Below are 26,540 nucleotides of genomic sequence, written 5' to 3'. Positions count from 1 at the left end.
ATCTCAGGGAAAAGTTGTTTAACTAAAATGGAGGTGCTTTACAAAATGGTATGCCATGGCTAACAGTATCCACAACATTTTCACCTTCCTAGATATTTGCCCATATGTCTTTCTCTCTTTCCTAGTATCTTCAGTTGTGCTCTTTATATTTTTTAACATAATTTCTTTATTGATTCTCTGGGAATTTCACATCATATACCCCAATTCTGCTCATCTCCTAGTCTCCCCATATCTGCCTCTTATTCTTGTAGCATCCCCTGCAAAAGAAAATTAAAAAGAATTAAAACCAAACCAAACCAAACCAAATCAACCAACCAAATAAACAAAAAACCTCTTCTCTCTTCTGTCTTTCTTGCCTCTCCAACACCTCTTCATTTATCTTTTTTTTTTAAGTAAATTTTATTAAATTATAAAAGTTTCCATTTCCGCCTCCCCTCCCAACACCCTCCCACTCCCCCCACTCCCCCTCCTCCTCCCTCTTCGTCCCCCAGGGCAGTCAGGGTTTCCTGCCCTGTGGGAAGTTCCAGTTCCTTCCCCCTCCCTCCAGGTCCAGGAAGGTGAGTGTCCAAACAGACTGGATCCCCAAAATCCAGTATATGTAGAGGAAACAGGTCCCAGTGTCATAGTCAATGGCTTTTCAGAAAGACTTCGGGTCAGCCACAGTCATAGAATCCGGCCAAATTCCGAGAATCTGGTTAGATCATGTCCTCGTTCAGTCCCAGTCCAACTGGCCTTGGTAAACTCTCATCAGATCCGTTCCCTTGTATCAGTGGGTGATAGCATCCCTCGCAGTACTGATTTCGTTTTTCATGTTCTTCCTCCTTCTGCTCCTCATTTGGACCTCGGGGGGCTCAGTCCGGTGCTCCAATGTGGGTCTCCGACTGTATCGCTGTCCTTCGCCAGATGAAGGATCACTCCGAAGGCCCTCTGGATGGAAGCTGGGATGGCTGGCGGGGAAGCTAGCAGGGTGGAGCCCCTCTTCATTTATCTTAGTGACATTGGGATCCACAGTGTGTCACACAGTGTCTTAGTTAGGGTTTCTATTGTTATGAAGAGACATCATGACCACAGCAACTCTTATAAAGGAAAACATTTAAATGAGGGGGTGGCTTACAGTTTCAGAGGTTTAGTCATTATCATTATGGTGGGACATGGCAACATGCAGGTAGACATGGTACTTGCTACGTCTTGATCAGAAAGTAACAGGAAGGGGACTGAGACACTGGCAGTGTCTTGAGCATATAAGAGGCCTCAAAACCCTCCACCACAGTGACACACTTCCTCCAACAAGACTACACCAACTCCAACAAGTTCACTCTTCCTAAAAGTTCCACCCCCTATGAGATTATGGGGGCCAATTACATTCAAACTACCACACACTGTGTACCATTTTGTACAATCAGTCTTGCTTGCAAATGTTTGCAAATGAGTCATTGGTTTGGTTCAAGGCCCCTGGTTTCTGGTACACCATCATCACTGGATCCTCACCAAAACTCCGCACAGATATCTAGAGGCTGCCCCAAGTCAAGGAGATACTGCAGCTGTTGCTCCACTAGACTAGTCCCTTTCTATACTCCAGCATGAACGAGATGGGGTAAGTGTTAGGATGGATCAACCCAAAGCTCTGGATGTGTGCCTGGGTAACTGAGCTGGTCAGTCTGGATCATTGGGGCCACCTTCCTTAGGTGAGTGGTGGAGCCAACTAGCTATGTACATGCCATTGGAGCCAGTTTTCTTATGACTGCGGTGAGGGGCTGGGCCAGCTCTCCTGAGTGTAGGGCCAGCTCTCCCATGAGGGTCAGGCCCAGCTCTCTTACTGTAGTGTCTACTGTAGCACAGGGCTTTCCTAGGGCCTTCAAAGGGCTAGGCTGGCTCAACCTGGTCCTTGGATTTCATCACACATGGTTCCTATTATTCCCTGTGGCAACATGGGCCATAGACATCAACACAGACCCCAACTGCAGCAGGACTGTGGACCCAGACATAGCCCTCATCAGCAGCTTGGGCCTGGATGATACCATGGCCTGGGTGGCAGCACAGGTCACTTAGATCAATATGACACTGGTTGCAGCTTGGCCCTTAGACTTCAACAAGGCCACAGGTTGCAGCCCAGATCCCAGGCTTCCATGTGGCCTGTGGTGGCAACACAGGCTACACACTGCATCACAGACTCTGGCAGTGAGTGGTAGGACTGTGTACCCAGACATGGTTCAGAATCCCACGCCTGGATATCACCATGGCCCCAGGTAGCAGCACAGGCCACTCAGATCAGCATGACCCCAGTTGCAGCTTGGCCCTTGGATGCTGGAAGGCCTTGCTCACTGGTCAGAGGTTGTACTCTATCATGACCTAACAGCTTTTTCCAAAAGCTTGATGACATAGAGATTCTTTCCTCCCCAGTGAAACTTACTGCTCTCTACCTGCCCTTATCTGGAGAATGTCCCTGGACTGGGAAGACTGACCTTTTTTGAAAGCTGTTTCTAAGTTAGATGCCTGATTTATTTTTAGCTTGACCATTGGCACAGATTCCTGCTAGAAGTCTTGGGATAGGAGCTCTGCTATAAGATTCTACTACCACATATGAAACCTTGTGATAGGAGCATGCCACTTAATGCAAATTAAGGTTTGTGTCCAGGCTTCCCAACCCCATATATTTTATATCCTCACCATCTTCACTTCTTTCTTTCCTCATCTTTCCACAGTATGTGAACCATTCTGATTCTCTTTTTCTCCCATTTCTCCACCACACATTATAATGGTGTCTACCATGTCTTCCCATCAGTCCAAACCTTGAGGATCCAGGTTGGCCTGTAGGTGGCTTCCATCCACCAGAGAGGAATAACATCAAGTGGACTGTGGATGTCTTCTTCAATTGTATTCTATTCCCATAAGGCATACAAGGCTCAATACTTTTGTTAACATTTTAAAAACACAAAATTGCATTTTACTGAAAAAAAAACCTGACAATTGTTTGGTGGTTTGAAAGACCATGGCCCCCAGAGGGAGTGATACTATCAAGAATTACAATCTTGTTGGAGGAAGTGTGTCACTGTGAGGGCAGACTTTGAGGTCTCTTTTTTTAAGTTTCACTCAGTGTGACAGTCAGTTGACTTGCTACTGCTTTCTGGTCAGGATGTAGGCAGCACCACATCTGCCTGGGTACTGCCATGGTCTCTGTCGTGTTGATAATGGACTTAACCTCTGTAACCATAGGCTGCCACCTCAATTAATTTTTTTTGTAAGTGTTGCCATGGTTATGATGTCTTTTTATAGCAATAAAAGAAGCCTAACTAAGACAGAAGTTGATACCAGAAGTAGGATATTACAGTGACAGGCCAGGGCATGTGTTTATTTGGAGAAATTTGGACTTTGTTACATTGGGTTATGAAAGCAGTGGAATGCTTTTAACACTGCTTAATAAACTGTTAGGGGCTCAAGAGGTTTCAGAGAAGATTTTTATTATGTTACCTAGAAATAGTTCTTGTGATATTTTGGTGAAGAAAGTGGCTTCCTTTTGCCCTTGTCCAAAGAGTCTGCCTGAGGTTAATGTGAAGAATTTTGGATTAATTTCATTGGCAGAAGAAATCTCAAAATGGCCTAGTATAGGCTCTGTCGTGTGGATATTAGTGGTAACTCTAATGAAGATTTATAATGAAAAGTAGCAAGCTGAGCACAGTAAATGATAAAAAGTATACTTTGAGGAGAAAAAAAGCACAAGAAAGTGGAATGGAGCTAAATTCTATGTTCAGGGAGATAAACGGATTAAGAAATGGAATAAAGGGAGTGGTTACCGCAGGGCAAGATTCCACCAAGTTAAATTTCCTACTTGTGGAAAAAAAAACAAGGAAGAAAAGCTTATTGTTGGGTGTGGTGTTACATGCCTTTAATCCCAGCACTGGGTTTCAGGACAGCTAAGCTTAGGCAGTTAAAGAAAGCTGGTGAAGATTTAACTGAACAAGGGAGCCATGTTCCAGCCCCAGTAAGCAGAACTTGTCAGCTTTGTATGCTTTGAATACCATTGATTAATAAAGAATCTGCTATGGGCCTATTGTAGTGCAGAATAGGGCAAGGGGGGAATTCCAAGCAAACAGTTGTGGGGGGAGAGAGAGAGAGAGAGAGAGAGAGAGAGAGAGAGAGAGAGAGAGAAGGCGGAGTCAATGAGACAAAATGAGACACAGGAGACAGACACATCCTTAACTTTGCTGGTAAACCACGAGTCTTGGGGTAAAATATAAAATAATGGAAATGAGTTAACTTAAGATGTAAGAGTGAGCCAGAAATATGTTTAAGCTATTGACTAAACAGTATTGCAAATAATATAGTTTCTGTGTGATTATTTTGGGTCTGGGTAGCTGATTACAAAGGAGCAGCCTCTGCCTACAAATTGGCCTACAAGTCAACAACATGGTTCTGACTTTGGAGTTAAAGAAAAGAAGAAATGCGTTGTTGAATTTTTCTCCACACTTAAAGAAAGCTCCTGAGGCCAACCATATTTCAGGGGTGTCCCTGAATGGAGGCCTAATAGCGAGGCCATGCATGAAGCTGTGAAGTTGAAGCCTGAACTGCCTTGAAGAATCCAAGATTTTAGAGATGCTACAGTCATGGAACACCTGCTGAGGAGAGCTTCTAACAGGGAGTAGAACCAGCCCAAGAGAATGAAGTATTTTGCAGTCATACCTCATTGGAGTTGGAGATCTAAAGAACATTTTGACATTAGTCATGGAGACACAAAGATTGGAGTGTGCCCAGCTGGGATTTGGTTTTGCTTTGGTCCGGTATTTCCTCACTTTGCTCCTTCCCTACATTTTGGAAGGACAATGCATATCCTGTATCATGATATATTGGAAGTATGAGATCTGTTTGTTTTGATTTTGTTTTTTTACAGGGGGATTATGAGATTGTCATACATTTCAGAAGATATTATGGACTTTGAAACAAGTTGAGATTATTATTTTGGACTGAATGCATTTTTGCATTATGATACAGCTACAAGCCTTTGGGGGCCAGGGAGTGGAATGTAGTAGTTTGAAAGAAAATGACTCCCAAAGGAAGTGACACTATTAGGAGATATAGCCTTGTTTGAGTAGGTGTGGTCTTGTTGGAGGAAGTGTGTCACTGTGGAGGTGGGCATGGTGTTTTTTCTCAAGCTTTACTCAGTGTGACAGTCAGTTGTCTTCCTGCTGCTTCTGGTCAAGATGTAGGCAGCACATCTGCCTGGGTACTGCTATGGTCCCTGTCATGATGATAATGGATTGAACTTCTGAAACTGTAATCTGCCACCTCAATTAATTGTTTTCTTTGTAAGAGTCACCATGATCATGATCTTTGTAAGAGTTTATCTCTTCATAGGAATAAAAAAGCCTAAGACACATTGTTAACTAATTCCATCAAAGACAGGGAAATTATATATCTAGATTTCATTGTCAATTTTCCTCTAAGTGAATAAACTTTTAAGTACTAAATCCTATGAGACAGAAATGAACTTTATTCTGCCTTTTGACCAGGTTCATTTTCTTTTCTTTTCTTTGCTTTGCTTTCTTCCTTTCTTTGCTTTGCTTTCTTCCTTTCTTTGCTTTCTTTCTTTCTTTCTTTCTTTCTTTCTTTCTTTCTTTCTTTCTTTCTCTCTCTCTCTCTCTCTCTCTCTCTCTCTCTCTCTCTCTCTTTCTTTCTTTCTCCCTTCCTCTTTTTTCTTTTTTCTTTTTTCTTTTTGTTTTTTCAAGACAGGGTTTCTCTGTAGCTTTGGAGCCTGTCCTGGAACTAGCTCTTGTAGATCAGGCTGGCCTCAAATTTACAGAGATCCGCCTGCTTCTGCCTCACAAGTGCTGGAAATGAAGGCATGTGCCATCACTGCCCGGCGACCAGGTTAAATTTTAAAGATTTACTTATTGTTATTATTATTTCTTCTCTCCAGCACCCCCTGCCCCTTTTAAAATATTGAGTATTGAGAACTCACTATGTAGACCATGCTGGCTTTGAACTTAGAGATCCACCTGCCTCTTGAGTGTTGGAATTAAAGGTATGTGCTGCTATATCTGACTTATTATTATTAATAATAATGTCATCTTCCCAAACACTGATGTTTATGCCCCTGCTCCCTCCCCTTTGTTCCCTTCCTTTTTTCCTTCCCCCTCTTCCCTTCCTTACCCTTCCCTTTCCTCCCTTCTCCACTCCACTTTTCTCCTCTCTTCCTCCCTCTCTCCTCCTCCTCTCCCCATTTCTTTTCTCAGTCTCCAGAAGTAAGTTATGCTGCTCAAGCTTGCACTTCTCCCCAGCTGTGCTGGTTTCTTTTAGTAACTCCACTCTCTAGTTCTCCTAGTCAAGCCCTTATAGTAACATGTCTTTAGTCCTCATCAGCATTTCCTCAACACCGTTATCACCTTTCAACTAAAAGTTATTAAAACACTCAAGTTCTTTCTTTCTGTTGTTGTTGTTTTCTAAATCAAGATTCTCCCATGTACAATCGTTCTGTTTCACCTTATATTGCAACATATGACCTGGAAATTTTCTTCTGCTTGAAAATTCTCATTCTCCTAGGTTTGCTACAGCCTTCCCCTTCCTGCACTGAAAGGTAAAGGTATTCCCTGGTGGTTCTCCCAGCCAAGACCAAGCTAAGCCCTACTTTGGTCCCCTGACTCTGTTAACCATCTCAATAGCAGCTCTTACACGTCATTATTAGTCAGCAGAGCAATTTTTATTTCTTTCTTTCCAGCAGTGCTTAAACAAAACATGTGAATATTAGAATAGAGGTGCTTGAGGCTGATCAGGGAAAAAATGATCACAAGATGGCAGTAGAGCAACACATATGAGTTTTATTACTGAAGCTGTCCTTTGCTCACGGTAACACCCAGCAGCTGTGTCCTTTATTACTTTTAACTCAAGCCCTACCCAAATCCCTGCCCCATAGTAGGGACTTAACTGAGGAGTAAGAAAAAAAAAAAGAAGTAAGTTAGGTAGTTGTTCTATGCATGCACATTTATGAATTTTATTTTTTAAATTTAAATTATTTATTTTCTGTTTTTACATTCAAACCGAAGTTTCCTTTCCCTCTCCTCTTCCTTGTTCCTTTTTTCCTCCATCCACTCCTCCTCCACTATTGCTCTTCAGATATAGGCAGGCCTCCCATTTATATCAGCCATATTATATATGTTATATAAAGTTGCAGTAGACTAGGCATCTCCTTTTCTATTAAGTCTGAATAAGGCAATCCAGTAGGAAGAACAGGTCCCCAAAATAGGTTAATAGAGTCAGAGACAGTCCCTGCTCTCACTGTTAAAAATCTCACACAAAGACCAAGTTACACAACTGTAGCATATATGCAGAGGGCCTATGAAAACTTTTTTTTGCTTTAGAGGCATTTTATTTAGATAACTAAAAAATATTCGATGTTCAGAAGCAGTCAGTGTACAATGAAAGAGACTAAACCAGTTATTTGATCGTGTAATTCCTCTTCTTCCCAACTAAGAGAAAAAAGGCATTCTGCTTTAAGGGAAAAGTCTCAAAAATAGGCCAATATATGTTTATTTTCCATAACATAAACAGCTACAAAAATGTAAGTGTAAAATGTAAACTGTACGTTGGCTTGCTCACTCGAGAGAGCAGGCTGCGGCACTACATGAACATAACCCTCCTGCCTGCACCTCATACACGCAGCTGCTTTCACTCACAGAGCACCGAGTCGCTGTTCGTGCACTGAGCTAATTCATATTCCCCAATATTTTCTGCCTTCCTTGCCACAGGCAGAGAGTCAGTCTGAAGGCTGGTACTTTTCTCTGCTTCTTTAGTACGTATACGGCACCTATGGCACACAGCTTCAGGAGTTGAAGAACAGATGGAATCTGAATTCTCTGAAGCAATTTCTTCCAGCTCCTCTTCAGCTGTTTCCTGAAAACCGACCTTTGGCTTTGCCAGTTCCCCACTGTCCTCCTCAGGAAGCATTTCCAAAGGCCATAGGGTTTTCCTACCACAGTCTGTCACAATCTCAATGTCCCATCTTCAGAACCACTGGCATAGAGTTCACCATCAGGACTAAACCTCACACAGTGAATGGGACCCAAGTGACCTTTGTAGGATTCTAGTGCTTCTCCAGTATTATAGTCATACAGTTTAATGTCTTCTCCACCTGCAGCAAGAAATTTCTTCTGAGGATGAAGAAACGCAGAACTGATGGTTGCAGGAGCTTCAAAGGATTTAATTGGCTCCAGACTTACTGTACTATGAAAAGCAATAGTCCACCTGTAAGTGAGCACTAGGACCTCTCTCTCCCTCAGGGATATATTCCATGCTGATAACAGACATATTAAAATTCACAGATTTCTCTTCAATCATTGCAGCATGATCCCAAAGACGAGCAGTTTTATCATCAGCTGAAAGAATCTGTTGGTCCTCACTGTACCACAGAGCCTTTTTACTACCGGAAGTGTGATCACTAATTTCCTTAGGTTCTGCCTCAGGTTTGTTCAAGTCATATATGCACAGCCGTTTATCCTGTCCCCCAGTTAACAGGTAGTTGCTCTCCGGTGTGAAATCCACAGTCCTGACAATATGCTTATGAGCCAGGGTCATCAGTTCATCTCCTGTGACAGCATCCCACACTTTGGCCGTGAAATCTGCAGCTGCTGTGGCAGCTTTGGCGGCATCTTTATTCAATGTTGCACCCCAAACAGCACCTTTATGACCCCCAAATGCTCCAATACACTCTCCTGTATCTCCCTGGCGGAGCATTAGTTTGCCATCTTTGCAAGTGCTGATCAGAAAGTAGCCATAAGGGGTGAAGGCCAAATCCACCATGGAGCAGGTGAGCTGAGTCTGTTTCAGGGTGAAGCAAAGCGCGAACCGCGGGTGTCCTTCTCCTCAGCCAGCCGCACTCACAACAAGGCCAGGTAGGGAGTCCCCCGCGACGGAGGGACAGGGAGGGAGGGAAGAAGGGAGGGGAGTGCCTGGAAGCCTGCCTGCCGCCATCCACAGTCCACACAGGTAACAGCAGGAAGTGTGAAAACTTATTTTTTAAATTAAACTAGATTTTATCTATCTGCCTATCTATCTATCTATCTATCTATCTATCTATCTATCTATCTATCTATCTATCTATCTATCATCTATCTATCTATCTATCTATCTATCTATCTATCTATCTATCTATCTATCTATCTATCTATTTATCTATCTATCTATCTGTCTGAGGCAGAATCTCTGTATGATGCTCTGGCTGTCCTGGAACTTGCTCTGTAGAATAGGCTGACTTACAGAGCTCTGCCTGCCTCTGCTTCTTGAAATGCTGGTGTTGAAAGGGTACACTACCCACCAGGCTTAACATTTTATGCTTTTAGGTTTATTATTTATTTATTTCTCTCTCTCTCTCTCTCTCTCTCTCTCTCTCTCTCTCTCTCTCTGTCTGTCTGTGTGTGTGTGTGAATGGGTTGTGTGTCCCTGTGGAGGCCAGAAGAAGGCAATGGATTCCTTCGAACTGAGGTTACAGGTTGTTTTATGCTATTTGATACAAGTGATAGGGATTAAACTTGGGTCTTCTTAACCTCTGAGTCATCTCTCCAGCCCCTTTATTATTATTTATATTTGCCCCTACTTTTTCATTGTCTGATATAATAGTGAATAACTTATTTTGTGTATTTTAATGAACAATTAACTTGAACTTTTGGTGAAATAGTAGTTTGGAGATTTCATACAGGAAGATTAACTAATTCTAAACTTCTAGGATAGATTCAAGGTATGTGTTTAGTTACAAAAATGTTCATCACAGAAGAGAATGCAACAGATGACAAGAAAATTGACAAGGAACTGTCAAAGATTTTAAGATTTATACTAATTCGTAGGACAGGAGAAACTGCATCAGAGGAAATCAATTAACATTTGAGTAGTTTTTGTGGGATGACCTAAAATCATTAAAAATTTCCTCTTTTAGACTCTCTAGATAGAGGACAGGGTTATTTTCCTGTTTGAATGCAATAGACATCCTTTTAAAACTCTTTGCTGCTTCTTGGACCAGCTCCAAGGCAAGCTCTAGTTTATATCTGTTGTTTAGCACAAACGCCAGCCCTTGAGTTGCTGACGCAGTCTCAGTGTCAATCATTTGGAGAATTTCATGGAAGTAACTAGAGCTGTATCCTTGGTTATTTTGTTCTCTTATATTTATGACTTCTCTAACCACTTTCATAATGTGAGCTGTTGTGTTCATTATGATGTCTTTCTCAAAACCTTCCACAGAAGGTGCATTTACTTGTGATGTTTGAGAACTAATAACATGTTTAGAATAGTTGATAGAAAATGGTTTCTTTGTGCCACGATATCTAATTTTACTGACAATATTAGGATGCTGTTTAAAATGCTGCAGGAGAATGTTCTCTAGGTCAACATCAATGTCAGGGTCGTCAGCAAATGAGAGTGAGGGAGGCAGAACAATGGAGATGTTCTCTGACCAGATTTTGTTGAACATGTCTCTCAACTCCTTCTCTTGTAACTCAGTGCTCTTGACAAATGTGGCCACTTCTCTGACTTTTTCTTGCAACTTCTGTTCAATTTTTACTTTTTGTACCTTTAAAAGGTCTTGAATTTTCTTTCTGGTCAGTAAATCCTCACATTTTTTGATGGTTTCTACTACAAGTTTATTTTTAAGAGTTCTCAAATCATCTTCAAATTTTCCTTTCCAAGAAGCCAATATATCTCTGTCTTGGTCTTCTTGAAAATACTTTTCAAGTTCTTGCTTAATGGCTTCATGTTTTTCCACAATCTGACTTTCAACTGAACTTCTCAGTATCTCCTGAACTAACTCATTCCAAATCTGTTTGGCTAGCTGATTCTGCAAGTCCAGCACATAGTTTTGTAGCTCCCAGGTCCAACCGTTGTATGTGGTCTCCAGTTTATCCATAGCCACAACTTCCCGGGTGTTCTTAAATCTAAAGATGAAATTCTCATTCATCAAGGCCTTCCATAGATCCTGTATTCGGACTTTAAATTCTGATATCTTCAAAATACTTCCCTTGCATTCTTCCTTGGCAAACTTAAGAATCCTGCTTTTTAGTTCCCGGACATTTTGGCTGTAGCAGGTATTAGGAGGGGCCATTGGGGGATAACCTTCCCACAGATGAGCAAAATAGTGGATGTGGGTTCTGATGTCAAACTTAATGACATCATTGAAACAGTGTACATCTGAGCACTGTTCATATTGAGCCGCAGCGAGTGTGATTCCATCCAATTTCTCTTGCAGTTGCTGTCGTCTTGCCATGCTTTGATTTGTATCTATGGTTTCTTCTGTGTTCTGATGAACAAACAGACAACTTGGGGAGATATTCAGTTGTTTCATCCTGAGAAGGGCATGAATAGCTATTTGCAGAACAGCTTGTATTTCTGATAGGTTTGGCCCCCAAATATTGACTAGAGTTAAGTTTCCAAGTGCAGTGACAAAGGTTGCCAGCTCATTTTCCTTACTCTGCACTTTGTTCATTGGCTGTGGAGCATTTAGTCCTTCTGAGTCCACAACAAGCAAAAAGTCAAAGCCCAGCTCTTCTTTGAATACATCTTCTACCTTCAAAAGCTGCATGTAGGCACCCCGGGTATTCTTCCCTACACTGAGGCTGAACTGCAGCCCAAACATGGCATGCAGCAGCGTGGACTTCCCTGAGCTGTGCAGGCCAAGAACAGAGAGAACAAACACCTTTTTGTCTCCAAGTTTCTCGGAGATCTTGTCAAAAACAGCTGCCACCCACTTCAAGGGCACATAAGAAGCATCCCCATCCATGAGCTCGATAGGAAATCCGGACACCATCAGATCTGCAGCCATTTGGGGAACAGACAGATACAGTGTATTTTTTTGGGAAGAAGTTTCTTCTAGAGATTCATAGATCTGGCCCAATTCTCTCAGAAGGTGCTCAGGTCCCAGGGTAGAATTACGGATTTCTTTGGAAACAACTTCTAGATCAGCCTCCCAACGTCTGAGGGAGCTTGTCTTTGATTGCTTCAGTTTCTCTGTTTGCACCTGAGTCATCAGAAAACTGTGCCTCTGGTGGAGGTTTTCTAAATCTGTCTTGGTTAGTTGCTCTATTAACAGACTCAGCCTTTGTAGGAAGTAGAGCTCAGTGTGAGTTTCTGGGTGTGACTGGAGACTTTGACGGAAGAACTCCATCAGGTCACTAAGGTTAACTACTTTGTGATATTGTTCCCAACGTATATTTTGCTTTTCCTTTTCAAGCTCCTTTTTGTATTGTTCAATGTTCTTGTTCCCCTTTTCTCTAAGTTGGTAGGATTCCTTGTCCTTTTTGCACCATTCATGCCATAGCTGTCCCTGAAGAGGCAGTAGGCTTTCTTTTATCTGAGATAATTTCACTTTTCTTAAGAGATCTATAATACTGTCTGCTTTTTTCCCTGATTCCTGGAAGTGTCTCTGGTCTTCGTCAATAATAAACCCATACTTCCTCGCAATGTCGGCACAGTTATTCAAATTACATGGTGGTGTAAACTCTTTCAGTAACTGTGTTAATGTAACTGTGATTTTATCAGCTAATTCTACCTTGTTTAGATCCTTGATGCCAATTCTCACTTTGTGAGGAGGATACTTCTCATCCAGAATATTTTCTACATTTTCAAACAGACAGATGAGAGGTTTGTGTGAATTCCAAAATTCACGAAGAAGAGGTGTGATCATTTTTGCACTTCCTGAAGTATTTTCTGAAGTTGACAGAAGGAGTACAGTGACTGAAGAGACCTCATGCAAGAACTTAACTTGCTTTTCATGTAATTCAGCATTTCCATGGAGATTGGTGAAGGCAATGCAGTTTTCAAATCTGTCCTCAGCTCTTCCACCTGGACAGAACCAGCAGATTTCCACCATCCCTGCCATTAAGAGACAGTTTTTGTTGCCTTTCCTAAAATTATTGTGAAAAAAATGGTCATGTTTGCCCTTACTCAGGAGTAAATTCAGAATCTGTGATTTAGAAGTCGAGACAAAATCTCCAATTCTTATTAATGATACGATGTGTATAGGCTGTGAGCTAATCAGATGGTTGTCATAATTTTTAATTTTTGTCTCCCAACCTATTTTTTCCACCTCCCTCCAGCTTTTTCTGATTTGTCCAAGAGACCAAAGAGGGAATTCAACTTGGGACTTGCAAGGATTGGGCACCAAAAACGGAAGAGCAAATTGGCAAACAGAAAGTTTGGTTAAAATAAACTGTCTTGTGAAGTCGTCAGCACAGTGGAAAATTGCCATTTGGATGTCTAGTGGGTGAATGCAAGTTGGTACTGAGGCTGAATGTCCTTCCTTAATAGTGAAAAAATCTTCAAATCTTGGCAGTTTTTTTTCTGACTCTATAGTTCCTGCCTGGGGCAGATTAGAAATTGTCTTTCTGTAAACAAGGAATCTTAAATTATAATCCATTACCAATAGCTTCTCCAGAAAACAATATGGTAGCTCCCTCTCAGATCTTGGTTGAATGCCTAGGAAGGATATCTTATTTATCGTAAGAAAATTCACTTTGGTCATCTTCTTGGAATAATAACATTCTAGATTAAGCCTTTGGATCAAGTCATTAAAGTGTTGATTTTTATTTGTTTCTTCTATATTATTGATTGTTTGAGATTTTGTGGGATGAGCCGTAGATCCATTGGGTCTCATTGAAGTAATTAATTTTTGAATCTTCTAGAAGGAAACAGAAATATTGATAATATTTGTTATTACTCTGTAATAAAACTCTTGTTTAAGCTTATGGTGTATGCATGCATGAATATATTACTAGTTATAAAATCTAGCTCATTTGCTGTTAGGCAATGGTTTGACCAAGGAATGAAACAACTCAGAACTCAGCATTAAAGAGCTTAAAAAGAAGAGTTTTAAATGAGCATATGGTTAACCAGACTGCACTGTTATGCAAGTGAAGGCATAATGACAACAAATTCAAATTGCACTTATAACAGAAAAAGTAGTTTTTAGATTTTCCTGTGGAACAAAGGGAAAGAAAGACTTTACTAAACTGATGTAGCAGATAAAAAGAAAAAGTTCATAGGACTAAAGCTGAATCTGAAGAGAAGAGGAACCTATCACATTATAGATATTCATTACATATTTTGTATATTATTATTCTGAAATAATTTGGATTATTATCAGACAGTGTGAGGATTACTAGAAATAAAACAGAAAAACCAAGGCAAACTCATATGAGAGTCATATACATTAAGGTAATCTTGAATAATATATACAGAATAAAAAAAACTGTGATAAGTGAGAAAAATGAATTGAATTTTCTTCAGTAACTTTAAACTGAGATTTGAATTGAGCTTCATCATTGGATCAATAATTTTTAGAGAAAAATGGCTCAGAAAAATTAAGCACTATGTACATAGGCACTCAAATGATCAGAGAGCTACATTTCTTTAGGACTTGGCTCTCTTCCAGATCTGACTCCTTGGAGGCATGTTGACACTAACACAGACTGACTCTGGTACATTGTAGGATGTGGTTTCTCCCAGGCCTCTTAAGATTCTGTACATCTTTATAATCTGGCTATTTCACTTCTTTCAAGGTCAAAAATACTTGGCCCAGAGTTATTTACATACCTTTGGCCATTTATCTTCATCTGATTTTGCTTCATTATCTAGTTTTCTCTTGCTTTCCTTTTTTGTAGATGTTCCCATGGAAGGTCCAGCTTTTAGGGTAAAATAATGTTCATTAATTTCACAACTAAGACAGTATTAAAATACTTACATATAAGTCTCTTTGATACAACCAGCTTAACCCAAATAAATTTAATAGTAATATTTTTTTTCTCAGGTATGACCCAAGAAAATACATGAATGTTTTATTTTATAAGAATTGTTAGGAAGGGCAGTGGTAGTGCATGCCTTTAATCCCAGCACTCAGGAGGCAGAAGAGGTGATCTCTATGAGTTTGAGGCCAGCCTGGCCTACAGAGTGAGTTCCAGGACAGAAAAACCCTGTCTCAAAAATCAAGGCAAACAAACAAACAAACAAAAAAACTCCAAAAAAACCCCCCAAAGAATGGTTAGGAAATATAAGTAATCATCTCATGAGATTAGGGGTGTGGGTCATAAAATGACACAATAATAATAATAATAATAATGGTAATAATAATAAATTAAATAAGATTACCCCAAATTAAAAGCTTCTGCATAGTAGAGGAAATAGCAGTGTAAAAAGGCAACATATGTGAAGAGAGACAATATTTTCAAACTACCTTAGGAGGGGTTAATGTTTAAAATATTTAAGAATCTCCTATAACTTGATAGCAAGAAAAATAAAAGTCTAAAACAATCTTAAAAAAATAGGTAAAAAATTTAATAGACATTTGTCCAAAATAAGTGACCAATGAGTACATAAAATACTCTTGCAAATTAAAACTACAATCAGGAACCACTTCACACCTCGTATAGGATTCCTATAATTAAAAAATGAAAAATAACAGATGATAGAGAAGTGGTAAGAAGTATAAAAATTTGTTCGTAGCTAGAGGGAATTCAAAATTGTTCAGTCACTGTAGAAAAGTTTGATGTTTTCTTAGAAACATATATATATATTTATACATACATATATATGTATGTATATGTCTTTTTTTCTTAAAACAGATTTTTACCTGTCATTATTGGGCAGTGGGAGAATGTGTGCCATGGTACATATATGAAGGTTAGAGAACAACTTTGTGGAGTCAGTTCTCTCCTCCCATCTCTATGTAGATTTTGGGAATTGAGTTTTGATTGTCAGGCTTGCATTGCAAACATATTTACCCACGGAGCCATAACACCAACAAAATTGCATATGTTAGATGTGGTGGTTTGAAAGAAAATGACCCCCCAAAGGGAGTGACACTATTAGGAGGTGTGGCCTTGTTGGAGTAGGTGTTGTCTTGTTGGAGGAAGTGCATTACTGTGGAGGTGGCCTTTGAGGTCTCTTTTCTCAAGCATGCATATATACATACCAATTCCAGTTCCCACTCCCTTCCCTCTGGGTCCCATTCCCTCCACCTACCCTCCCACTCCACTCCCATCCACTTCTCAGAGAGGGTAAGGCACATTGCTTTGGGGGAAGGACCAAGGCCTCCCTACTGTATCTAGGCTGAGCAAGGTATCCATCCAAAGTAAATGAGTTCCCAAAAGCCAATACAAGCAGTAGAGATAAATCCTGGTGCCACTGCCAGCGGCCCTGCAGTTTGCCCCTGCCATACAACTGTTATCCACATTTAGAGGGTCTAGTTTGGACCTATTCTAGTTCCTTCCCTGTCCAGCTGGAGTTGGTGAGCTCCCATTAGCTCAGATAAACTGTTTCAGTGGGTGTTTGACCTCTTTCTTGCAAGTGCTTGTAAGGGCATATAAATAATAGCACTATTCACAATAGGCAAAAGGTAGAATCAACTTAAATATTCATCAGCAGTTGAATGGAGAAATGAAGTGTTAGAAATATATACAAACAATATCAATCAGCTATAAAATAAGGATATCACAGTATGCATGAGGCTCAAAAGCAAAGAGTTACACACACACTACACAGTATATGAACACACAGACATATAGCAATGGTTGTTTCTAGGATCTAGAAAGAATAGAGAGTGAGGAGTAGGGAGAAACTCCTTGTTGAGTATGACTTTTTAGAGTTATAAAAAATTTCTGAAACTAGTCAAAGAAGGTGATTGCACCATAGTGTGAGTGTATTAAATGGCACTGAGTTGTTCCTTTTAAAATAGTTTGCTTTATAGTATATGAATTTCAGTTTATTTTTATTACTATTTTAAATAGATGATGATGATGATGATGTGTCTGTCTTTGCAGTACATAAATTTGGAGGGCAGAGAATAACTTAATGGAGTTAGCTCTTTCCTCTCCCTTTACATGGGTTCCAGGGATTGAGTTTAGGCTGTCAGTTTTGTATGGCAAGTGTTTAGCCCACTGAGATGATTGGCCCTAGATTACTGTTTTAAAAGCACCATGCAATATAGCTCCCTTTATATGTCATGCTGGCAACATCTCTTGAATTATTGGGGTGATTTTGGGGAATGTTTTAAACATATCTAGCAAAGAGAGGGATGTTTAGTTTAAGACTCACACTTTCCCATTTGTGAAATGATCAGGTCTGCCAAATTCCGTTGATTTATGGCTAACAGAACATCATGGGTTACAGTCATGGAGTATTCTTCTCCATAGTGCTGGATCAGTGTATCAGCAAGTAGTGCCACCGTGTTTGCCTTCTGCAGAGTGCCTCGTTTAATGTGGCTGTATTCCTTAGCAAGATCTATATTTTTCAGTTGGTACTTAAACTTTCCCATCTCTTCCTCTGTAAGGTCTTCAAGGATGTTAAGAAGGAATGCTTTCCAAGTGCGTTCCATTTTGAAAAGCCGAATTCTGAGGAAATGATGGACCAGCAGTTACTGACCTGAAATGGAAAGATCACTGTGAGTAATCACAGGAATGATTGAAATTATAACATATTTTGAAGGCAAATCAGAGAAAGAGAGGTAGAGGTGCTTATCAGTTAGTATCATGTTGCTGTGACAAATCCCTGACAGAAACAATCTGAGGGAGGAAACTCAAGGGAATACAGTCTGTCATGGCAAGGGTGTTGTGATGGTTGGAGATGGAGGTGGCAGATCACACTTCACCCCGCTCAGGAAACAGAGGGAATGCTAGGGCATTCTCCTTTTCTATTCTGTCTAGGAGGAAGTCTATGGCATAGTGCTGCACACTTCAGGGTGAGTTCTTCTACTTTAATAATCCTAATGCAGAGTATCTCTCATAGACATAACCGAAGGTTTGTCTCTTTGTATTCCAGATCCTCTGAGGTTGACAATCAACATTAACTGTCACAGTATGAGTTCATATTAGATTGCCTTCCTGAAAAACAAAACAAAACCTCAATGCTCAGAAAATGTGTCCCTATTCTTTACATATATACTAGAAAACCGTGCGCTACCACACCTGGCTGGAGTTGTTTATTATCATGAAATTCCTCTCTGTGAAAGTTAAATTTCTTCTATCATGCACATCATTAGATATTCCTTATGGATTCAAAGTTACTTGTTTTCGTTCCCGACTCCATACTATTTTGTTCTACTTGTAGAATTCTTGAGCGTAGATAATGTCTGTGTGGAATTAAATGGGTCTTACAAAGGTTTGTATTATGCTGAAAAGATGGTCAGTTTCTCAATGTAGTTCTAAACTTTATATTACCATCTTTGTCTCCAATATTGTTGCAAAATGTAGTAAGATCTATATATTTGAATGATAATTTATAATTTTCTTCAATTTAGTTTCTTATCACATCATACTATTTATTCCATCCTTAGCTGCATAGTTTGAGGAACTTACCTGCAAGGATTTATGTAAGTAATGCTTTCTGGTGATAAACTTTGTTCTGTCACTAAAGCTATTTCCTTTCAGTTCCAAGAGCTGCCAAAATATCCTCTGGGGTAGAGTTGAGCTTCACTGTGTAAAATGACCTTACCTGAGCTATTGTGTTCTACCATTGATTGTTCACTATCTCTCCTCTCTTTCCCTTCCTCCCTATGTCCTTCTCTTCCTTCCTCCATTCCTCCCTCTCTTCCTTCCAACAGTCAATGGCTACACTAAAGACTTATATGATGATATTTTGTTTGTGCTCTAGCAAATAAAGCTTACCTGGAGATCAGAGTGTGGAGCTAGCCACTAGTTAGCTATAGAGTCCAGACAGTGGTGGCACACATCTTTAATCCCAGCACTTGAGGGGAGGAAAGAGGAAGTGATATGGCTGGGCAGAGCGAGGAAGTGATAGGTGGGGCAGAGACAGGGTCTCAACCCTTTTTGGCTGAGAAGTTGACTAGGTAAGAGGTGGCTGTGACTTGCTCCTTTATTGCTCAGATCTTTCATGTATTTACCCTGATATCTGACTCAGAGATTTTATTATTAAGAGCAACTAGAATTCCGGCTACATCTTTTGGGGCACGAATTCAGGAAAAGCCACTTGCCTGTTGCTTTGCATTTCCTGGCACAATTTGGAGCTGCACGCAGGGCTCCTGCCTGAGGTACTGCCTTGCCAGCTAGGTATTTCTCTCTTTTTTCCCCCCAAGTCTCTGAGAGAGTTTTGAATTTATTTTTTCTTGAAGCCTCTTTGCAGCAAACTCCACAGACCCTAAATCCCAGAGGCACCTGGGCTCCAAAGACTGCCGTTGTACTTCCTACTCTAGACTGTCTGGCTGCCTCCAAAGGCCACAGCTGGATTCACCTACTATAGACTGTCTGTCTGCTTGGCTCGAAAGTTTGCCACTGGACTCACTTGCTAGACTCGCTGGCTGACTCTGCCTTCAGGCAGCTCCTGCCTCTCGCTTTACCACAGGTGCTTCTGCACAATCCCCTGTGTGTGTGTGTGTGTGTGTGTGTGTGTGTGTGTGTGTGTGTTTTGAAAAGCCACTCTCTCTCCCCCATAAGGTTGTGGGCTTTCTCTGAACCCCCTCATCAGGCCCCTGCCATATTAGGTAGCTGCCTTGACACACATTCAGTCTTCCACTGTTGTAACAGCCACCCACTCTCAGCTCACAGCAAGCTAGCAGCTACAGCTGTTCTCAGCCAGGCTGTTCACTGCCTGCATTTTCCGCTCAGACATGCTATGCCTCATATTTCACCATCATTGTTAGAAGATTTGGTGAGACAACTGGAAATTCTAAAAGAGAGGAATTAGTTAAAAGAGAGAGTTTTTCCCATGTTATAAAATGGGAAAAACACTATTACAATGGAGAGAGTTAAGTCTCTGTATGATTATGCAATGCATGGTTTAAATTTGGAACAATTAAATGAAGGGATAATCAACCAGGATTGACATAATATTATCATTTTGATAATCTTTGCCATTGGTTTGATAATTCTTGGTTTATCCTTTAAAACGTTGGTTGATTTGAGTGACAAGATACAGGCCTCAGAAAAACTTACTAAAAGAAACCACAGAGATATTCAGATCCAGATAGAGGAATTTAAAGAACCAATTCCAGTGTCGCATTATCAGGTTAGAGAGGAGCAGCCTAAGATTTTCAAACAACCAACTTTAATTTATTCAGTAATCTTACAGGAACAACTGCCAAATGATAGAGATCCCCCAAGGTTGTACAAGAGCTGAATGGCCTCCTGCGGAAATGTTAGTTTTAAGGAAGCAATAGTCTCATATGGCATGCATTTACCTTTTATGAAGCAGATGTTAAACTTGTGGACAACTTGTAATAGAATTTTCCCTCAAGACTGGAGAGATTTGGTTACAACAATCTTGGAGCCTACTCCTCAATTGCAATGGAGGATCTATGGAAAAAGGAAGCCAAGACCACTGAACAACAAAGTAGAGCTAAAGGTATGAAAATCTCCCAAGATCAGATTCATGGAGAGGGAGAGGGAGAGATTATGCTAATGTACAAAGGCAATCTCTTTATGATGACCACACCCTGACTTTATGCCATGCAGCAGCTTTGAATGCTTGGGACAGAATTGAAGAAGTAAGAAAGAAAACGGAATCATTTACTAAAATTATACAGGGCCCAAAAGAAACCTTCATGGATTCTTACACAGATTGATTTCAGATTCAGAATCTTGATAAATAATAATTGAATCTCTGACTTTGGAAAATGCTAATGCAAAAAGGGTAATTAGGCCACTAAAGGCAAGAGATCAACATTCATGGAGGAATGGATCTGAGATACGGTCAACATTGAATAATCATGATGATGCTTGGATAAGAGAGGTGATTTCCAGAGTTTTGAAGAAAAATCTAAATGTCAAGTGTTTCATTTACAGTAAACAAGGTCACCTAAAAAGGGACTGTAAACAGGGCATTCATAGAAACAATGTTTTTTCTAAGCACATCCAAACAGAATCCTCTCCCTTCTGGATTATGCAGAAGGTGTGGCAAAGACAGGCATTGGACTAATGAATGTAGATCAACAAGTAACAATCAAGGTAATGCTTTGCAATTGGGAAACACCTTGAGGGTCCTCTTGAAGGATACATTCAGTTAAGTTATTTCCTGTCATCATGGAGGAAACTCCTTCCCAGAGCAATTAAAGAACCTAATGCTTAAAACAAGAAACCATACTCCTTTGGATGATAGAAAAACTATAGAAGAAAGAACAAAAAAATTCAGATAGAACAGATATTTTGACAAACTTCTATAAATAAACAAAGACTAAAATTAAAAATATGAATAAATGACATCATTGAAGGTCTTGTAGAGACAGATATGGATGTCACAATAATTAGACCAGAATCTTGGCATTGAAATTGGCCTCTTCAGGAAGTACATGTTCAACTTTTAGGGATTGGAACTTTAACTCAGGTAAAACAGAACTCAAGATGGGTCGAATGTGTAGGGCCAGGAGGACAGAGAGGAAAATTAAAGTCATATGAAGGTAATATAGCAATGAATTTAAGAGGATATGATTTGTTACAGCAATGGAATACTCAGATTAACATTCCTCTGATCTCAAAAGCAAACTGTAAATTAATGTATGTTTCTTGCAAAAATATTAGAAGGTATTATAAAAAAAACAGTAACTGAACATTCAAGTTATACAAGAACAGTGCGCAACAACTGCTGATCTTTTAAAAGGACCAACAGTCCCACCATTAAAATGGTTGACAGAAACCTGTATGGGTTGAGCAATGGCCTTTAAAACAGAGAAACTGCAGACCTTAGAATAGTTGATACAGGAGCAGCTAAATGCTCAGCATATTGAAGAATCAACCAGTCCTTGGAATTCTCCTGTATTTATTATTAAAAAGAAATCTGGAAAATGGAGAATGGTAATAGACCTAAGAGCTGTTTGGAGCCAAATGATATACATTCAGTCAATGGGCTCTCTACACTCTGGAATTTCTTCACCTCCTCTATTACCTAAAAGATAGCCTCTTATAGTTATTGATTTAAAAGATTGTTTCTTTACTACACGTTTACAAGAAAAAGACAGAAAAATTTGCCTTCACAGTGCCTACTCATAATAATTTTCAGCATGTTAAGAGATATCAATTGAAGGTTCTTCCATAAGGAGTGTTAAATAGCCCAACCCTGTGCCAGTATTTTGTACAACAGCTGCTGGAAACAGTACATAAGCATTTTCATCACTCTATCGTTTACCCTTACATAAACTACATCTTCCTAGTGGATTCAAATGTTGATACTTTAGAAGAAATGTTTTTTTCTTTTTTTGATTTTTTTGAGACAGGGTTTCTCTGTAGCTTTGGGCCTGTCCTGGAACTAGGCTGGCCTTGAACTCACAGAGATCCACCCGCCTCTGCCTCCCAAGTTCTGGGATTAAAGGCGTGCGCCACTACCACCCGGCAGAAGAAATATTTGAAGAAGTAAAGAAAATTTTGCCTTATTGGAGGATTGCAGATTGCTTTGAAGAAATACAAAGAGGAGACTCTATTAATTAGTTAGGATATAAAGTAGGTCTGCAAAAAATTAGATCTCAAAAGGTGCAAAGTAGGAGAGATCGATTGCAGACTTGTAATGACTTTCAAAGATTGCTAGGAGACATTTCCCAGCTATAGTCCACTATTGGTGTAAAAAATGATGAACTGAGTAATTTGTTCAAAACCTTAGACTTAAATAGTCCAAGAGAATTATCAGCTGAAGCTGAGAGAGAATTAACTTTGATGGAAAAGAAATTACAGGTTGTACATGTACATCATTTGGCTCCAAAACTTGATTGCATTTTGATTGTTTTACCCTCTAAGCATTCTGCTATAGAAATTTTAATGAAAAGGGTAGATATTATCTTATAATAGTTCTTTTTATCATGTAAATACAGTAAAAAAGTAAAAGCTTATGTGGAAACGGTCTCTGAGTTGATTATAAAAGGAAAATTGTGACTTCATCTATTAGCAGGAATAGACCAAGCAGAAATTGTTGTACTAATTACTATTGATGAAATTGAAAAATTATGTACAGAAAGTGAGCTTTGGCAAAGAGCTTGAAGTATTTTTTTTTGGGGGGGGGAGAGATTAGTAACAAATATGCCAAAATCAAGAAAATTCAATTTATAAAGACAACAAGCTGGGCTCTTCCTAACACTGAATGGGACACACCAATATCTGGAGCCCCTACATTCTATACTGATACAAATAAATCAGGAAAGGCAGGTTACAAATCAGAAAATTTAAGCAGAGTTTCTCAAAGCCCTTATGACTCTGCCCAGTTAGTTATATGCTATTCTCATGGTATTAGTGGATTTTATGGAACCTCTTAGCCTTGTTATTGATTCACAATATTCAGAGTTGTTCTGCATATTGAAACTGCTGAATTTATACTGGATGATGCAGAATAGATTTTATCATTTATTCAGTTGTAAGAAATAATCAGGAATAGGAATCATCTCATATATGGAACCCACATCCTCTCTCATTCGGGTCCGCCAGGCCCTCTTGCACAAGATAATGAAGAAATGGATCAGCTATTGATAGAAAATGTTCTGGGGGGTCTCAGAATTTCATAAAAATCATCATGTCAATAGCAAAGGTTTAGAAAAAGATTTTTCTATCGCTTGGCAACAAGTCAAGGAAATTATAAGGAAATGTCCTATTTGTTTTTTATACAACTAAAATCCACTACCTGTAGGAAGCAACCCAAAGAGTACTCAAAGGAATGAAATCTGGCAAGTGGATGTGTTCCATCTTGTAGAATTTGGAAAATTAAAATATGTACACCACACCATTGATACCTATTCAGAATTTCAATAGGTAGCTGCTTTGAGTTCTCAAAGACTGATTCAGTATTCACAAATTTGCTAGAAGTTATGGACATCATGGGTTTACCTGTACAAATAAAGACTGTCAATTCTCCAACATATGTCTCTAGTAAAATAAAAGAGTTTTTTGCTTATTGCAATATAAAGCATATTATAGGTGTACTTCACAATCCTACAGGGCAAGCCATTATAGAAAGATCAATCAAACTCTAAAGAATATGCTAAATAAACAGAAAGGGGTGATAAAATCCCCAAGAAATAGATTTCATAATTCTTTATTAACTTTGAATCTTGTAAATGATAATGAGAAAGGAATGACAGCTACAGAGAGACATTGGATAATAGAAAAAAAAACCTACTGAATTAAATAAGCTGATATATTTTAAAGATGTACTGACCTCAGAATGGAAACCAGGACATATGTTACGCTGGAGAAGGGATTTTGCTTTTGTTTCCACAGGAGAAGAAATACTAGGATTCTACCAGAATTATAAAGAGAACATTGAACAAGAGAGACCTCTTGATTAGAAAAAGGTGATAGTTCATCAAACAGCGTGACTATTCTATTTAAACTTATATTACTAACAAATGCCTTTCATTTGATCAGATTTAACTTACCAAAAGAAACTTCCCCAAAATTAGGTTTAGGGAAGTGTTTTGTTTCTGTCATTTCAGAAGAGTAAAGGTATCCAGATAAAAACTTTGAAGACCACTGGACAAATGAAATATCTGAAGTAAAAGGACAACTCATTTAGAAACAATGTCCCAAGAAAAAGAGTAAATTGGCTCATTAGTATCCACATTTCCAGTAGGATAAAATTTCATAAATATTCCCAAATGTTTGTTTCTGTCATTCTCTACAAACATATAATATAAATCATCTTTTTGTAGTCCCAGTACAAATTAAAAAATAAAGTTGCCTTTGAGTTGGAATGTGACTCTCTCCTCTAAACTCAAGCATGCTTGTTAAAGTAAAATTCAAAATCTCTGGCTTATGTCAGAAGAACCACAAGATATGGGACAGAAGAAAAAAATTAGCAGAAGAAAAAAATTAACTATTTTATTGTCCCTAATCTCATAATCTCTTGGTTTTATTTTCACTCTTTAACAGCTTTTTTAAGGCATAAATATTATCTTCAAATTGTTAAAATTAGTATGTATGTATTTTAAACTTTTTTTGTCATGCTATTAATGGTTATATAGAGTATTAACTAGTTCTAGAAAAAGGCTTCATCTAGTTTCCTTTACAGGCTTGAGTCTCTATAAGGTAGCTAGCAAGAAGGTTTTGTACTCTGGATGCATATAATGAAGTATGATCCTTTAACCTCTTTGAGATGTGCTGCATATGACATTTAAAAATGTTTAAGTTTTCTGCAGTGAACCAAGACCATCCCTAACAGTGACATTTGGAGTTTCCAAAAGGAGGATGAGGCCCCACAGTGACGATTCCACCAGTACTATGATAACCATTAAGCTGACAAACACCACCTAAATATCAACTTTGGACTACAAACTGCTCAGGACGAGTTCAACCTAGCTAGCTGAGATGATCCAGCCTCACAAACTATTCTGGCTAGGACTTGAGACAAGCCCTGCATTTTTCTATTACACAGAGACTGGACAACAAATGATACAGCTACCTCTCCTAGGACTTAACAATTAACCCCAATTTTTCTTTTCAGGATCTCCTAAAGATGCTGTTGCTCCCAGACAGCAGGGAATAAATTTATTAACACAACATCCACATTCCCAAGAGGTGGGACAGGTGGTTTTTGATCTTTCATTGAGTTATGGATATTTGTCATTGTTTAAGGGGTTGGTTACAAGTTGTTATTGGTAACAATCAGGAAAAAAGTTGTACGAAGGAGTTTAGATTCAGGGTTCTTGTTTTGAAAAAAAAGTGGGATATAAATATGGTAGTATACAAGGATTGATTACTGAATCTACTGTGATAAAAATGGAGGATATAGACATAGGATAAAAAGGTAGATTATTGAATCTACTTATAAACCAAAAAGCAATTTCTAGTTGTAAATATTTTACATTGATATGAATTTTTGTATATTGATACAAATTTGAGATTAATTTTGTTAGAACATAATGTAATACACTTCTAATCTTGTTTATACAACTCATTTAACAATGTAATACAAATTTCTAGTCCTCAAAAGTTATTGTTACTAACTTATTAGGTTATAAAGAAATGGAAGTTAGTAGTTATTCATTATAATCAAACTTGCAGTCGTATTAGGTATGTTTTCAAGGTCAAACAGATATATTTTAGATAGACAGGTCATTTTCAAAAGCTTAAAAGATCTGTGGAATACGGCATTTAAGATGTTTTAATAACATAGGTTCTCCTTTTTATGACAATGAGACAGGCCTTCTCCTGGCAGCACTAATCTATGTTGGAGAAGATGATGGGCATTGAAGAAACTCCACATGGAGCTTACTTTCATTGTGGCACAAGTTAGCCACTGGGCAAGAAAGTGCCCTTCCTCGACTACTGACAATATGCTGTCTAAATTGGACAAGCAGGACACAAATGAACTGCCAAACTTTCCCAAAACAACATAAAACAGAACTTTAGAATATCTTGATTCACAGAAAAGTCTGTCAGATATGTTAGGCCTGTAGGCCAAAGATGGATGCCCTGACATTGCAAAGGAACCAAGCTTGGGTGACTGTCCAGACAGTTAGCTGTTTCTGTCATTTCTCACATATTTTTGGAAGTCGCTTGCTTGCACTTCCTGCTTACTCAGGTAATATTATTTCCTTCTTAGATTTCTGATGGAGTTGAAGACATTATAGTTATAGTTGTTCTTGTTACCAGATT

General features: G+C 39.1%; 1 protein-coding gene and 1 pseudogene across 2 annotated transcripts in view; both read right to left on the bottom strand.

The window, feature by feature from the left end:
- Positions 1-7,500: 7,500 nt before the first annotated feature.
- On the bottom strand, positions 7,501-8,958 carry LOC125395957 (serine-threonine kinase receptor-associated protein pseudogene; annotated as a pseudogene).
- LOC125395944 (interferon-induced very large GTPase 1-like) overlaps positions 7,501-26,540 on the bottom strand; it is a 39,673-nt gene continuing 20,633 nt past the window's right edge. Inside the window, exons 1-4 of one of the 2 annotated variants that reach the window (XM_087908604.1) lie at positions 20,153-20,263; positions 17,056-17,382; positions 14,560-14,648; positions 7,501-13,645 (exon numbers count right to left, since the gene is read on the bottom strand). In XM_087908604.1, the coding sequence (XP_087764730.1) occupies positions 9,854-13,645; positions 14,560-14,648; positions 17,056-17,335 (4,161 nt within the window). In that variant the 5' untranslated portion in view covers positions 17,336-17,382; positions 20,153-20,263 and the 3' untranslated portion in view covers positions 7,501-9,853. Of the gene's footprint in view, positions 13,646-14,559; positions 14,649-17,055; positions 17,383-20,152; positions 20,264-26,540 lie in introns of those variants that run through there. The other variant, XM_087908603.1, reaches the window with a different exon arrangement.

Source organism: Myodes glareolus, chromosome 7, assembly GCF_982192425.1.
Source record: "Myodes glareolus chromosome 7, mMyoGla1.1, whole genome shotgun sequence".
Classification (NCBI taxonomy): domain Eukaryota; kingdom Metazoa; phylum Chordata; class Mammalia; order Rodentia; family Cricetidae; genus Myodes; species Myodes glareolus.
Note: the sequence above shows the minus strand (reverse complement) of the source record. Positions and strands in the feature narration are given on the sequence as shown.